This window comes from Saccostrea echinata, unplaced genomic scaffold, assembly GCF_033153115.1.
Source record: "Saccostrea echinata isolate AGI-Se365-2 ecotype Australia unplaced genomic scaffold, CSIRO_AGI_Sech_v1 ptg000022l, whole genome shotgun sequence".
Lineage (NCBI taxonomy): Eukaryota > Metazoa > Mollusca > Bivalvia > Ostreida > Ostreidae > Saccostrea > Saccostrea echinata.
The window spans coordinates 10,293,635-10,310,712 of NW_026889771.1; the positions used below are offsets into that span (position 1 = coordinate 10,293,635).

Here is a 17,078-nt window from a genome sequence, read left to right on the forward strand (position 1 = left end):
GGGTTGAACCCAAAGAATACCACATTAATTTTAATAAAAGAATAATTTTTGCCAAGAAAATTTTCCTCAAAAAGTTTTTTTTATCATAATTTCATAAATTTCAAAATTTAGAACTTTACTGTAAATACTTAATTCACAAACTGAATACGGTTTTTATGAATCTGAAGCTATAGGCATTCTGCACGCCTAGTTCACCCATCTCCCTTGCAAGGAGTTTCAACAATTCCATATTGGCACTGAAAATGCAGATTTCAGAATTCTAAGTCTCAGAATGATTTTTTTAAATTAAATTTTACAGGAAAGAGCTACATCCGTTCCTATTTAAAGGACTACAAAAATGTACGCGTAACGGGTCTTTCTATCAAGTAGATAAATTTCATTCTCAGGAAATATTTCAATGAGAGATTGTCGTATACTAGCCACGCACTCAGAAAAAAAAACTCCACCTTTAAGGTCTATTACAATAACAATGACAATAGTTTATTATCATAAACTGTAAGAGTTTATTATTATAAACTGTAAGTACTGTGTAGAGAAGAATCATTCATAAATTAATGCATAGAAAATACGAAAAACAGAATCTGTACTGTATCCAATAAAATACACAATCGAAACAAATCAACAAATAAGCATTTGCACGTGCTAAACATAAGGAAATATTTATAGAATGCATTTTTTATAAAAAGAAACATAATTCAATTGATGATTAAACAAAGTCACGAAATATTAACTAGCATAACATGTCATGAACCCACACTTTCCTATATAAGAAGCGCACACATTCTTACAAGTACACATTGTTCCGCTTCATCAAGTATCTGATGCCGTATCTCATTTGATCTGTTTTCGAAGTTATGATAATAAGCTCTGATCTTTCATTCATAGTCACACTTTAGTTGATGGATAGAGCTTCATTGATTGGCATCCATCGCAGATTTACCATAATTAAACATAATTCTCCGAATTACATATATATACATCAATTAAGAAAAAATACATCATTTTTAGAGTTTCATAAGGATTATGATATGAAGTTGGTCACGTGATCAAATCCTACTACATGAAAAATACATAATTTTAATCATTTTTTTAAAATTATAAATTCAATATTGATATGACTGTTGTCTGTGTGTGTTATTACAAGCTGTACGTATATTTTCTTTTCTAGCCAGATATCAAATATTCGATCATTGGGTTTAGTGATAGTCCAGATTACTTCAAAATTGACGAGACAACTGGTGCTATTTCTATAAAAACTGACCTCCGGACTGATTGTTTTAAAAGAACAACATATTTGGTTAGAGTTTTTAATGTGGTTATATTTTTCATATATAATGATTTAATACAAAAAATAACTTTCTCATTCTAAAGTACATGTATTCTTGAAAAGTAATTTGAATTATTCAAATCAAAACAAAATAATGTAAGGCATATATATATATATATATATATATATATATATATATATATATATATATATATATATATATATATATATATATATATATATCATAGATATTAGTGAGAGCGGAGAAGCAGTTCCCTAATGGACTGCAGTCAGTAGAAAACACAGTAAATGTGACAGTGGCCAGAAACATCAATCCTCCAGTATTTAATGCCACAGTGTACAGAGCAAGTATTGATGAGAAGTACAACTTAGGACGGTCTGTCGTACAAGTGTTTGCTACCGACCTCGATACTCAGGTAAGAATAGATGGTTTTCCATCGAGGTGATTTAAGCAAGAGTTATTTCCCATGGCCGCCATATTGTAGGTCAACATCCCAAGATCCCTTCATTATTCAACCAAGTTCAATTTGTTATATTGGACATTGAGGTGAAGATAACACTGTTTTTCTTATGAATATACGTTTGTTAAAGCTTCTTTTAATTCATAATTTTAATATTGTAAATATTTTTTACCATATATTTCTGGCATGCATGTTTAAAATTGGTTGCTCAAAGAGGAAAATTCACTACCTTGACCTACAAGATGGCGGCCAAGGGGAATAATTCCAAGGCAAAATACGTCATAGGAAAACCATCTTAGCTCCCCTTTTTTCAATTAATACAGTTTAATTAACAACGGAAAAAGGATGGAAAATAGCTTTTTAAAAGGTTTCTTTCAAATTTTTTCTTCAATACATAAAAAAATGGAATGACAATTTCTATTTAACAACTTGAAAAAAAGGATGTATTTTAAAGATCTTTGCTGTAACATGAGTGATAAATTTGTCATTTTGAAGATATTTGGGGAGTGAAAATAACAATACATCTTTATGCGCACAGTGTTCATATAAGTACTTTTGTTCACGCAGGATGTGCTCTTATACTCTATTATTGAACAAACTGGGGAGACGGAACCATTTTACATGGCTGCTAACACAGGAATCATAAACCTAAATCAGCTTCTTTCTGGCTCATCCAAAACAACATACACAGTAAGATAACAAACTCTAAAAATCAAAATTTACTAGATGCGTGGGAAACTGAATTTTTACTGGTGGTGACAGAAAAATTCCAATGTAATCCTAGTTCATGAAAATATTATAGAAAGAAGAAATAATTTACACATCCTTTGTTCAAAACACCCTCAGTGATCTTGGGAATGGAGGTAAAAAAAAAACATAAAACACCCTACTTATTATATATGTCTTTTAATTTTTTTTAGGGGAGCGGGGGGGGGGGGGTATACATTATTTTTCGAGTCTTCTAATTTTTGCATCTGCTTGATATTTCAAACTCAAACTGTATTTTTTTAAAACCAGAAACAGAAGATTTATAAGGAATAAATTAATTAGTAACCCAACCAAGTATGTACTCGAATAACCTGGGAGAGTGCTAATTGCAATTCTTTGACCGTTCCAATCCAAGTTGTACAAGTTAATATTGGAGCAATAAGTTGTACAAAATTTAATGTCAAGCAGATTGATGCATTTAGACGCGTTATATTGTAACGCGGTCCACACAGGTTATACAATATTTAAACAAATGTTTTTCTCCTCAATCAAATGGCTCGTTATAACCAAAGGTAAATTATTACTGAATATTTTTTTTTTCTGGTTGAAACACGTCATTTGTTTGGATAAAAAATATTTTGTATCGTATAACCTCTCAATATGACTTACGCCAAAATCGTATCAATCCGATTGACGTAACATAATTATAATTCTGTATAATTTGAAGGTATTTTTGAAGATCGATTGGTCTTATTTTTTTATACTTATATAACTGGTATAAATCTAACTATAAGTAATAAATTTAATAGCTTTCAAAGTTATACTTGTATAAACTGGATTGAAACAGTAAACGCTTATACAAAACCGCTTCGCGGTTCATAAAGCGTAAACTACATGTACCCCCAAAACAGGTTATACAGTATAACTTGTGTAGCTACATGTATTCATTCGCAAAGTGTCAAGGTTTGCTTAGAGTCCTTTGCCCCGTGAAGTAAATACATGTATCTCTTGGACACTTATTGAATGTATAATTATCTATTTTATATATATATATATATATATATATATATATATATATATATATATATATATATATATATATATATATATATATATAATTCTCGTAAGTTGATGCATTGTGACATTTTATATTGCGTCATTATAAAACGTTTTATTTCTTGGATCTAGGGGAGTGTTCATATTTTAATTCTTTGCTGGAAATATTCAAACAAACATGTTTTCTGCTGAATTTAAAGATATTGCAATTTCACAAAGTCTGTTTTCAAATACCTGAACTCTCATAAAGAAAAAACTTTGTGTAGGAAATAAAAGCTCCAAATCTCTATTAATATTGATGATTGAAAAATTGCATGGGGCGACAGCTAGTCAATTATTATGTGCAATGTTTGATCAATATCATACTTATCATTCTACATTTTCTCTTTATATATGTAACCAAATTAATTACCGTCTTCCTTGGAGTATTTTAGTCTTCGCACTATGCACTTCCTCTCTTTTGTGATTGGTAGAAATTGCATGATGTGAACATTTTCAATTACATGTATTTCATTGGTTGAGGGATATAAATTACTCAGGATTTAGACTAAGATCACTTACGTGTATATTTCGAGACAGTTATAACGCATTTTGCTTATCGTGCAACACAGCTTTACACCTGACTTCCAAATCGAGCTATATTCAACAAATTTAGGCACATCATAGCAGTTGAAACCATATAACGCCATGGCGTAAAGAGTGCAATATAGATGTCAAAGACGGACTTTGAGGCTATATTATGTATATTTCGGCATTGAACGAACATAGCTTTCGTTTATTGGGTTATCTTTAATCAGCCAATGCAAGCTGTGGTTGCAGGATAAAAGAAATAAAAGTGCAAATTTTATTATAAAATCAATAACCACAACTACATGTTCTAGTAATTTTTGCTACATATTGATAAATACGTATCTATGTATTTACTAAATATTGTTTTATCAATTGTTATAAACTATTTTTTAGTTGCCCATTAACAGCAATTTTTTTTTTATTCTTGAAGTGATTGTTCGATCGGTTGAAAGTTTTTTTTTCTCTTTTTTTTTTTCACTGGGTTTCGTGCTATTACGCTCTTTTCATCAAGTATAAGATTGCATGGAAATTGATGTTCAATACCTACAGTTTATCAATTAATAAACTCTTGTAAGTTGTTATTTCCTAACAAGGTGCCAGTAACTTAAAGATTGAAAAAACTACCTCTACCACTACCTCCTATCTTTTTTGATATTCCATGACTGTATATAGAAAGCTAAAGTATACATATAAATAAATTTACAATAACATTATGCAATTAGAATTAGATAAAGTTAACGTACACCACATTATACCTAGTGTTATATTAAAAGGGTAAGCATGCAGGTCATAAGTCCATACGTGGTCGTGGGACCCCTGACAAGCCTTATTCGATATTTTACGGGCTGACTGCAGCGACATCTTTCAGGGAAATCATAAATCTTCATTGCTTTTCTTATCTCTTGACCAATCACATTAATCCTTTCCGTTTCAAACACTTGGAACACGTAAACTGAGATGCCAACTGCTTACTTTCTGTTTACGTTTTATGTCAACTTTGAGAGCCCTAAGAGCTAGGTTCACTTTATGCACAAAATGGCCCTGTAGATATACCAATTTATTGACTAATACCCCGTGTACCATTTTCAACATAAATATAAAGTAGGGACTTAGTGCTTTCAGTTTATATAACAGAATTTCCTTTGAAGAGTCCAAGCATTGAAAAACAGGCTGTGTGAAATTGCAATGTTATTGAATTTTGCAGAAAACATGTGTTTTTGAGAACCTTCAGAAAAGAATTGAAATATGAGCACCCCCCTCGATCCAAAATTAAAATATGTTTTATAATCTTCATTAACAGTTCCTTTATAATATATTTACACATTTTGGATCGGAGGTTGTGCTGTATACGAAATATTGAAAAATGGCATCATATTTTGACCAGTTTTGAAGAAATATTCAGGATATGTGAATAATGACGCAATTCATGACGTCATAATGCATTGACTAGAAAGAAAATTACGTCATTTTCAGTAGATATTCATTCACCAAGTGCTCAAGTATTATTTATTGCCTTGTTGACTAAAACTATACCGTTTTGAATTTTCGGAATTTCACAGGGCCAAAAAGGCCCTAAGTGGCTCTTGCTCTTTAATTGGTGCAGTGAAAGGAGCAAGCCCATAGAACACCGAATGAAGTTTTTCAGGGGGTCTCGACGCAACGTCAGGAATTGGTACTAAACGTTGTAACGCTAAAAATGACGTCGAAAGGGATTGTTCTGACGTGCGCTGTATATGAATTAAGAGAATAATTAATTACATTGAACTAGTAGTAATCTGTAGACAGAACCTTGGTTAAAAGTATTTTCTTATTAATAAAGCAAATCATCAAGATGAGAATTATGTTTCTATTTTTCTATCAATTGTGTTTTTTATTCCATGTGAGGTCAAGCTATGTCAACTCTACAAATGCAGATTTAGACATTTACACTTACCGGTAGATAATTGTTTAACGATGATCATCTATATAACACCCCCTCCCCCCCCCCCCAACCCCCCCCCACCCCCCAAATCAAACAACCCAAGGAAAGATAAACGCACATTCTTCCGATAATTTACATTTTGTTTGAAGGCTACAAAAATACGTTAATTAATTCTAAATAAAGGAGGAAATGCACATAAACGTAAATTTCCGAATTGTGCGTTCTAGGAACGTCAGACTTCATTTTAGCTAGCTAGGAGACACTTCCGCAAGGCATTTCAATTCAATTCTTTTATACTTTCCGCAATAAACGATAAGATCGGATCAAACCTACATGTATCGAAAGTAATTTTTAGTACTTTACAGTGAAATAAATTTCAACCAATTTGGAACTTGAATTTGGAATAAATTCATAAGCTATTGATTATAATACATATTTGACATGGCGTCATTTAGGCATCGGGACATGTTTGCAGGACACGGAAGATGTTTGATTATACTCGCTTTGAAAGACGGAAATCATTCTTCACTTTTCGAAAACAAGTAACTGTTTAGAGGTACTCGGTGTATGTCAAATCAAATTTGTTTATTTAATGACAATTTATTTCAGTTTTACCTATTGAAATTGCGGTAACCTAAAATTTCATTGAATGGGACATCCTAAAAGACCTTTGTTTCAGTGGTTTTCCGTATCCTTTCTCTGAACAGAGCTTCTCAACAAATATGTTAGATCTAATTAAATGTGATGTTATAGAACAATCCTGTGAAATTTCGAAGAGCTGTGAGGAGATTTAAAAACTTTTTCGAGAAAAGGTGTCTTTTGAAGGTGCTTCTCTGTTACAACGGGACAATGTAGAAAAAGGACGTTATTCCCGAATATTATGGCCTGTTAATGTATGAATACCTTTGGATTTATGTTTATTTCTATTATATTATTATTGGAGAGGAAAAAAACTTTACTTTCATATAAAACACTTCATCGTCAGAAATGGACCAGAAATTTTAGCTGAAAACGGATTAGAAGTACATTTTCTTGTTGGTATCAATTCCTGACCTAACTTAAGACCACATGTAGATAGACTCAGGACCCCTGACTTTGTGACATGTCGTGAACTTTGCTGAATGCATTTACGAGTTAAATTGCAAAATTCATTCATTTATAAGTATAGATTTGTAGCTTAGTTTATATTCAATGATGGAAATTGAATTAAAGAAGATGGGCGTACTTGGCGTGCATGCGATCTGCAGGAATCATGCGTACGAAACATTTGTGGTTTAAATGTCCACGATTTGGTCGGCTGACCAGAAGTGGACAGACTTTACAAAGTTACGCACATAGGAAAATGTTTAGATTTACATTGAAATAGCTTTCAAATTTGAAATATTTTAGTCCATTTATCTTAATAGTTACGATAACACAGTCAATTGATACTTCACATAAATAATAAACACCTAACAACTTACAAGATAATAGGGTATGATATATGAAATAAAGTTTCAGTAGGTTTGAAAAGTTGCTTTCGCTCTCCATGCAACTGAAATTTATCTCTTTTAAAACTTATAAATGAGTAAATAAGATCCAACTGATAAACGACTTGATTGTTTGTATAAATTATTTTTTAAAAAAGTAAGTTGTTCCATGTGAGGATCGAACCAAAACTTCTCGCCTGCTGTGTGCACAGGACTGGTAACGCACACTACTAAGCTATCATCGCTATACAAACAAGCTTGAATTTAAAATGGCAAAGAAGCAACGCATTTACACATTGGTATTTTTTGGAAAAAGTTCATTTTTTATAGTCTCTGGGTCTTCTCTCCATTGTTTTAAAATGTTTGTTCGTTTCTTTGATTACAAATGCACACAAATGTCTTTTTAAAATCGTGGAGAGATGACCCAGAGATAGCAAATTTTATGAAAAACGTGTTTAAAAATGTAACAATTTGTACCAAAATGACTCATATAACCATGTTCCAAGTTATTTTTAAGGAAATCAAAACACACTATAGGGAAAATATTCTCCTTTCCTATTTCATAGGAACATAATACATCAAAAGAATGTTAAAATTTAATTTTATAGTTCAATAAAGTTTTCACTTTTCAAGTGCGCCCAGATTCCTGCCGAATGTCAATCAAAAGCGCCCTCGTTCTTATACCAAAATTAGTTTTTGTTTGATTTTTTTTAATATGTGAAAAAAATATTCATTAATTCTTATACTGTTTAAAGTTTAAATTGACTGCTAAGAAGGACATACAATAAATAGTCCAAATGATAGTAAAGATTTGAAAACCTTTATCTAGATATACATGTTATTATCTTTTACAGTTCACTGTGCGAGTTCGTGATCAGTCCAAACCAGAGAAATTTGGACAGTCCCAGGTGGAGATCACAGTAAGAAGAAACACTAGCCCTCCATCGTTTCTTAGACCGCAGTATGGAGCAGGCATTGATTTTAACCAGGCTCCGGGACAAGTGCTAACTACCTCAGCAGTTGATCCAGATATGTCTGTATGTGGACTCATTTGCATCATATAGCTGTCATTAATTTACTTTATATCATTGCAGTGTATCAGTGTGGAACTAGAGGATATTCAATGTTTTGTAGATGAATATGGAATTTATTTCACGAGTGGGACAAGATTTTTTGATTTTCACGGGTGCGAAGCACGATTGAAAATATCAAAAAATCGTGTCTCACGAGTGAAATAAATTCCATATTCATCTACAAAACATTGAATTTTCTGTTTATTACATTTTCTTATATTTTTTCCTTTGCCTCTGTATTTTCGTAACACAGTGTCATAGGCTTTGACGTCATAGTTGAGCGGCTGAGACGTCATAGCTAAGCGATTGCGAGTAAACATGGATTTTTAACGGGATATTTGGAAAAAACTTTCAGTTTGGCAATATAACTATTAGTCACTGTCAGGTTGGCTCATTAACTCTATCTTATAACAGGCCAGGGATTTTTTTAAACACTCTTCGTGAAGGGAAGGAAAAGCGTAAGTTTTGCCGCACTTCTAACACTCTCACACTGTGAGAATACCATTTTGATATCCTTTTACACTGTGTCAGAATATCACTTTCATTCAGTAAATAAATTACAGTATTTCACTGTTGTAAATGTAATATATATATATATATATATATATATATATATATATATATATATATATATATATATATATATATATATATATATATATATATATATATATATATATATATTAGGGATGGCAATTTGTAATCGGTTAACCGGTTACTCGGTCGGAACGATGGTAATCGGTTCGAAAAATCTGTAATCGGTTAGGCGGGAAAAAAATAATATATGCTTAAACTTGAACACTTTTTCCTTTAAATTGAATTCAAAACATACAAATTAAAATATCTTAAATGTTAGCATTTTTACCTATCTATTTAAGCTGATTTGGAGATAATTAAGGCGGGGGTAATTGGTCAGTTTTCGGGATGTTAATTGCTGTTTAAACACCACGTCGTTGCTCAACCTGTCCTGTGTTTCTTTAATGATATTAATTAAAGGATCGTTGAGTACTCAAAACGGGTTATAATGTGTATCTATCCTTTGCAGTTATTTTTCGAATTATATAATTAAACAAACATTGTAAATTAAGTGTCAGTTAAGACTTTTTTTTTTATTATGGTGACAATGCAGAATGGACATGCGTATCACCTATTCTGACATACAATTTTTTCTGACATATATTTTTCCTATAACTGATGCTACAGACATGTTTCCTGGGTTTTTAGCTCACCTGAGCTGAAAGCTCAAGTGAGCTTTTCTGATCACCCGTTGTCCGTCGTCCGTCCGTCCGTCCGTCCGTCTGTAAACTTTTCACATTTTCGACTTCTTCTCAAGAACCACTGGGCCAATTTTAACCAAACTTGGTACAAAGCAACCTTGGGTAAAGGGAAGTTTAAATTGTTAAAATGAAGGGCCAAGTCCCCTTCAAAGGGGTGATAATCAAGAAAATACAAAAATTGGGTGGGGTCATTAAAAAATCTTCTTCTCAAGAACCACTGGGCCAGAAAAGCTGAAACTTATGTGGAAGCATCCTAGGGTAGTGTAGATTCTAAATTTTTCAATTCATGACCCCCGGGGGTAGGGCGGGGCCACAATAAGGAAATCCAGGTTTTACATTGAAATATATAGGAAAAATCTTCTTCTCAAGAACCAGTGGGCCAGAAAGGCTGAAACTTATGTGGAATCATGCTGGGGTAGTGTAGATTCTAAATTGTTCAAATTATGACCCCCGGGGGTAGGGCGGGGCCACAATAGGGAATCCAAGTTTTACATTGAAATATATAGGAAAAATCTTTAAAAATCTTCTTCTCAAGAACCACTGGGCCAGATAAGCTGAAACTTACTTGGAAGCATGCTGGGGTAGTGTAGATTCCAATTGTTCAAATCATGACCCCTGGGGGTAGGGCGGGGCCACAATAGGGAATCCAAGTTTTACATTGAAATATATAGGAAAAATCTTTAAAAATCTTCTTCTCAAGAACCACTGGACCTGAAAAGCTGAAACTTATGTGGAAGCATGCTGGGGTAGTGTAGATTCTAAATTTTCCAAATCATGACCCCCGGGGGTAGGGCGGGGCCACAATAGGGAATCCAAGTTTTACATTGAAATATATAGGAAAAATCTTTAAAAATCTTCTTCTCAAGAACCACTGGGCCAGAAAAGCTGAAACTTATGTGGAAGCATGCTGGGATAGTGTAGATTCTAAATTGTTCAAATCATGACCCCCTGGGGTAGGGCGGGGCCACAATAGGAAATCCAAGTTTTACATTGAAATATATAGGAAAAATCTTTAAAAAATCTTCTTCTCAAGAACCACTGGGCCAGATAAGCTGAAACTTACTTGGAAGCATCCTGGGGTAGTGTAGATTCCAATTGTTCAAATAATGACCCCTGCGATAGGGCAGGGCCACAATAAGTACTACGGGGGGGGGGGAGAGAAATCAGGTGAAAAACAGCAAGGCCAAAGTTACTCAGGTGAGCGCTGTGGCCCATGGGCCTCTTGTTTATTTATCCCACCCGTTAAATTGAAACAACGTATATATCTGTTAAATATAAACAAAATATCACTAAAGATAATATCTTCATAGTCTTGTTTATTTGAATTGAGCTTACAGTACTGAAATATATTTAGAATTTTTGATACGATTTACCGATTAATCGATCGGAACGTCTAGCGGTTAACCGATTGGCAATTCTGTATTCGATTGCCATCCCTAATATATATATATATATATATATATATATATATATATATATATATATATATATATATATATATATATATATATATATATCTTCCCAAGAAACAACGTTCTCAGGAAACTGCAATAGTCAAGCTATTCGAGAAAATTGGCCCTCAAGTGGCAAATTCAGAAATTTTATCAGAATTTTTCAACGAAGAAAAAAATAGAAAGAAATTTAAAAAAAATGCATTGTAGTAGTAGATTACAAAGAACTGTAGAGATGTAGAGATTACTTATTTTGTTACCATGGAGTAAAGTTGTTGATTGTTTCAGGGCACGCTTGTGTATGAAGTAACTGGATTTTTCTCAGCTCCAGGATATTTCAGTGTGAATTCCTACGGAGAAATTAATCTAATTGTTAATTTAGCCAGTGACACTGCAACATCCTACACCGTACGTTTTTGAAGCATTTCATAAAACAGTATACATGTACATCTACTCTGTTCATTCACAAATTTTCTATAACAAAAATGTCTTATAACCAGGCAATAACAAATCATTTCAATCAGCATCACCATGCATAAATTGTATGAATTTCCTTGAATGATTATTTATTTTTAAACTTACTGACATGTTCATCTGATGTCTGTCTTATGTTTTTCTCCACCGTTCATGTTTCCACTCCTACTCTAGGACCCTTCGACCATTATCACAATATTGCCACAGGTCAACTTTGGGTGGATAGGATTCAAGTTTGTTTAAGTGGTATCATGAAAAAATCTTTTCTAAAGAGGAACTGAATCAGAGAAGAAGACACTTGCATGTATATGAAAGCATCCTAAATGAGTATTTATTCAAGTTTGTCCCCGGGGTAGGGTGAGGATTCAATAGTGAATCAAAGTTTCACATAAAAATGGATAGGGGAGTGCCAAGTATAAATTTGAAGCCCTTCACCTGTATATGGTGACGTCTCAATATGAGTGAAAAATTCTCGAATTCTATGTTGTAAAACAACATACAATCAATCAGTCAATCGCTTTCAGATAACTTCACAGTGTCAGTACTAAGTAGCCATATGTTTTATGCTTTTTTCAGTATGTAACTGATAGTTGTTCATTGTATCTGTAAACATTGTTAGTCCCCAGTTCCAAAATGGAATATAAATTTACATTTTCCCTTAATTTTTATAATCTTTTGCTTTATATAAAAAACAATTTCACTGTAAAATGTTTTCACAAAGAAAATTTTCCTAAAACGTATTGCATATTATATAGTGATACCTTTTGAATGATAAAAAATATAAACATTCACTTTCATTGCTTTAAACATTTAGTTCAACAACTGAGTTTGACTATAACATAGTTGAAGCTACATGCATGTATATACATTTCCTACGTTGCCATGTTCTGTTATGATTAGTAGGTAGTTTAGGTTGCTATAGACTCATTTTAATGAAAATCAACCTTGCGTTTTCATAGAAACCAATCTTTCTATGACCAATTCTTTGGAAGAAAAAAATCAAAAGATTAATTTCTCTGATGCATTGATGTCCTCAATGTTATGAGCAGAACACGAACTAGATAAGAACAATATTGAAAGCATTTTTCTGTAGATAGTATTTAGAGCTTACATTTAAGACTAGAAATTGATTTTGCAGCTTGGCCTGTCAGCTTATGACAGTGACTATCCAAATGACAAGGCTTATGCTAATGTCACCATCACCGTCAACCGTAATCCTAATGCACCAAGCTTCACCAGCCCCTCCTACAGTAAAACCATTAATGAAAGTTATCCACTGGCCGTCAGTTTGGTGCAGATAAATGGGTGGGACGCAGATAAGGTAAGCACTTTAGCAAGGTTGTAATTTCTCACTCTCGGGTCGTAAGTGAGGTTTAGGCTACTAGCACTTGCAACTTCTCTTTTGAATCATTTATATGATGATCTTTGCTTGTAAGTTTTTCTCATAAAATTAAACAATACTGTATTTTAATACTTACCAGCATGCTATTGAGTACAGACTGGAATCCAGCGATCCTGTAGAAGGCACCAATTTTTTCTACTTGAATCCAGCCACTGGACTTTTGATTGTCTCCAGACCACTCACTGAGACCATTACACGGGCCTTCACTGTACGTGTGATGAAAATAATTAACTTTTTTTAAGTCTGATGCTGAAAATATCATAATTATACCCGCACTTTCTTAAGAAGTTTGGGTATATTGTTGTTACCCCGTTCCGTCCTTTCGTCTTTCTGTCCATCTGTCACACTATTTTCTTCCTCAACTACTTCTACATTTTAAGCAGCAGCCAACTCATCTTTAGCATCTTTTGGAATATATTTGAGATGCCTTGTACACTGTACTTATGCAAAAAGTTTTTGAAATTTTCATTTTCAACCTGGGAGCCAAATGAGGATGAGAAACGATTTTTAACTCACCTGAGCTGAAAGCTCAAATGAGCATTTCTGATCACCCGTCGTCCGTCCGTCTGTAGAGCCGTCCGTCTGTAAACTTTTCACATTTTCAACTTCTTCTCAAGAACCACTGGGCCAATTTTACCCAAACTTAGTACAAAGCATCCTTAGGGGAAGGGGAGTTTAAATTGTTAAAATGAAGGGCCAAGTCACCTTCAAAGGGGAGATAATCAATAAAATGCAAAAATTGGGTGGGGTCATTAAAAAATCTTCTTCTCAAGAACCACTGGACCAGAAAAGCTGAAACTTATGTGGAAGCATCCTGGGGTAGTGTAGATTCTAAATTGTTCAAATCATGACCCCCCCCCCCCCGGGGGGGGCACAATAGGGAACCCAAGTTTTACATTGAAATATGTAGTAAAAATCTTTAAAAATCTTCTTCTCAAGAACCAGTGGGCCAGAAAGGCTGAAACTTACCTGGAAGCATCCTTGGGTAGTGAAGATTCTAAATTGATCAAATTATGACCCCCGGGGGTAGGATGGGGCCACAATAGGGAATCCAAGTTTTACATTGAAATATGTAGTAAAAATCTTTAAAAAATCTTCTTCTCAAGAACCACTGGGCCAGAAAGGCTGAAACTTACCTGGAAGCATCCTTGGGTAGTGTAGATTCTAATTATTCAAATCATGACCCTGGGGGAAGGGTGGGGCCACAATAAGTACTACAAGGGGGGGGGGGGGAGAAATCAGTTGAAAAACAGCAAGGCCAAAGTTACTCAGGTGAACGTTGTGGCCCATGGGCCTCTTGTTTTAAATACAAAAGCCTGGTTACCTGAACTCCTTTTACTTTTTTCCCAGTTTCCCAGTATCCTACGTATTTTGGAATATGATTTAGAATGTACTGATGTGTAATAAGGTTTGGAATTTTGAATTTCTCACTGGAGGGCGAATGGGAAGTAAAAAAATCCCACGTTTTCTATAAAACCCGGCTCGATAGAGCACTCGCTCCGTGAAAGGAAGGTCTTTCGGATGAGACCTTGAGGGGCAATATGAGAACCATCTATCCTTCTGTATTCAATAATCCAGAAGAAAAAAGAATTAGATAGATTACATGATCAGTACGTATTGGTCCCTGCTGACAAAGCAGGTAACAACATTGTCTTTGTTTGTAAGGCTCATTATAATAAATGTATTTTAGAGGAACTTGGATTTAATTCTACATGTGGTAATCCAACTTATACTCATAGTTCTCTTTCTAAGGAAGAAATTCTTCAAAATCATATGTCAGTTTTGAATATTTTTAATATTCCAAACAACCAAAATGAATTTGAATTACCATATCTATATTGGATTCCGAAACTTCATAAAATCCTTACAAACAAAGATACATAGAGGGTTCAAGTAAATGTTCAACCAAGTCTCTTTCTTTACTCCTCACTAAGATATTAACAGTAGTGAAAGGGAAACTTCAAGAGTACTGTGCAACAATATATTCGAGAAGTGGTGTAAATCAGATGTGGATACTTAAAAATTCCAAGGAACTTTTGGAAAATTTGAAATCCCAAAATTTATTGAAAACAACAGCTTAAAAACTTACGACTTTTCAACTTTATACACAAGCATTCCCCACGATAAATTAAAATCCAGGCTTTTTGATAAGATTAACAGCTGCTTTTTCAATAAAAATGGAACTCGTAAATTTACTTACCTTGTCATTGGTCATTTGCAAAATTATTTTGTTAAAAAACATTCTGATTGTACACACAAGTACTCTGAAGTTGACATTAAAAAGATGCTTGAGTTTATGATTGACAATATCTATGTGGTTTTTAGAGACTAGGTCTTCCAATAATCTATTGGAATTCCCATGGGTACCAATTTTGCCCCGTTATTAGCAGACCTTTTTTGTATTCATGTGAAGCAGAATTTGTCCGAAATCTTACACGTGAAAAGAAGAAAACACTTGCTGTGGCCTTCAACTGGATATTCAGATATATCGGTATCATTTAGATATAACAATGGTTATTTCCATTCTTATGTCGATAAGATATATCCCGGAGACCTTGAGATAAAAGATACTACAGAGTCTGACACATCTGTTTCACATTTGGATATTTTACTTGAAAAAAATGTTAATGGTAATCTAACAACCAAGCTTTATGATAAACGTAATGACTTTAACTTTTCAATCGTCAACTTCCCTTACTTTGCAGCAATATACCTTCATCACATGCATGCAGGGTTTATATCTCTCAGTTGATTCAATACGCAAGAGCATGCTCTACGTATGTACAATTTCTAAAATGAGGTAAATTATTGATAAACAAGTTGATGAAACAAGAATATCAGCAGTCTCGTTTAAAGTCATCATTTCGTAAGTTTTATGATCGATACAATGACCTTGTCAGCAAATACAATTTATCATTGAGTCAAATGCTGACTGACGTTTTTCATACTAATTATTAGGCCAATATTTACACACTGAATTGTCGACGGATTTTTCCGTTATTTCCCGATCATGACAAGGAGCACACGGCGGGTGTGACCGGTCGGCAGGGGATGCTCACTCCTACATGGCACCTGATCCCACCTCTGGCGTTTTGGAGGTCCGTGTTTGCTCTGCACCTATTTTGTAATGTTTAATGGACTTTTGAGCTTGAATACTGTTCGTTATCTCCATATATTTCACTTAAAAACCGAGGCCCCGTGTAATGGTAGGCGTTGGTACGATAAAGAACCCTCACTGCTCAATGGCCCTGAGTGCCAAGTAAAGGTCTAAATTTGAAGCCCTTTACCGGTATATGGTGACGTCTCTATATGAGGGAAAAATTCTCGAACTTAAAACAACATACAATCAATCAATCTATAAAACCCGGTTCCCTGAACTCCTCTTACAGTTTACTCAGTAGCCCAGTTACTTTTTAAAATGCGATTGAGAGGGTCATGTAGATGTGAAAGAGGTTTTTGAATATCTATATTCATCCTTAGGAGGGGCGATCAGGCGATGAAAAATAATGTTTTTCTACAAAAACCCTGGTTCCCTGAATTCCTCTTACAGTTTTTGCAGTAGCCAATTGATCTTTTGAAATACGATTGGGGGAGTCCTGTAGATGTGTAATAAGGTTTCTAGATTTCGATGTCCCCCTACCCCCACGAACATAGGCTCTTGGGATGTTAAAAAAATGTTTTTCTAGGTAAACCTGGATGCCAGAACTCCTCCTACATTTTTGCAGTAGCCCATTCATCTTTTGGAATATGATTGGAGTGTAATAAATGCCATAGATTTTAAAAATTTTCATTACATTTATCAGCCGGAGGGGGTCGATTAGGGGAAAAATGTTTTCCTACAAAACATGTTTCCTGAACTTCTCACATTGTTTTTGCGGTAGCCCATTCATATTTTGGATTATGATTGGGAGTGCCCTGTAGATATGCA

At 33.9% G+C, this 17,078-nt stretch overlaps 1 protein-coding gene across 1 annotated transcript in view; it reads left to right on the forward strand.

The window, feature by feature from the left end:
- LOC133190702 (cadherin EGF LAG seven-pass G-type receptor 2-like) overlaps positions 1-17,078 on the forward strand; it is a 52,057-nt gene that overhangs the window by 11,139 nt on the left and 23,840 nt on the right. Inside the window, exons 8-14 of the mRNA XM_061326389.1 lie at positions 1,169-1,297; positions 1,516-1,704; positions 2,317-2,439; positions 8,328-8,510; positions 11,563-11,682; positions 12,887-13,069; positions 13,230-13,358. Of these exons, the coding sequence (XP_061182373.1) occupies positions 1,169-1,297; positions 1,516-1,704; positions 2,317-2,439; positions 8,328-8,510; positions 11,563-11,682; positions 12,887-13,069; positions 13,230-13,358 (1,056 nt within the window). The remainder of the gene's footprint in view (positions 1-1,168; positions 1,298-1,515; positions 1,705-2,316; positions 2,440-8,327; positions 8,511-11,562; positions 11,683-12,886; positions 13,070-13,229; positions 13,359-17,078) is intronic.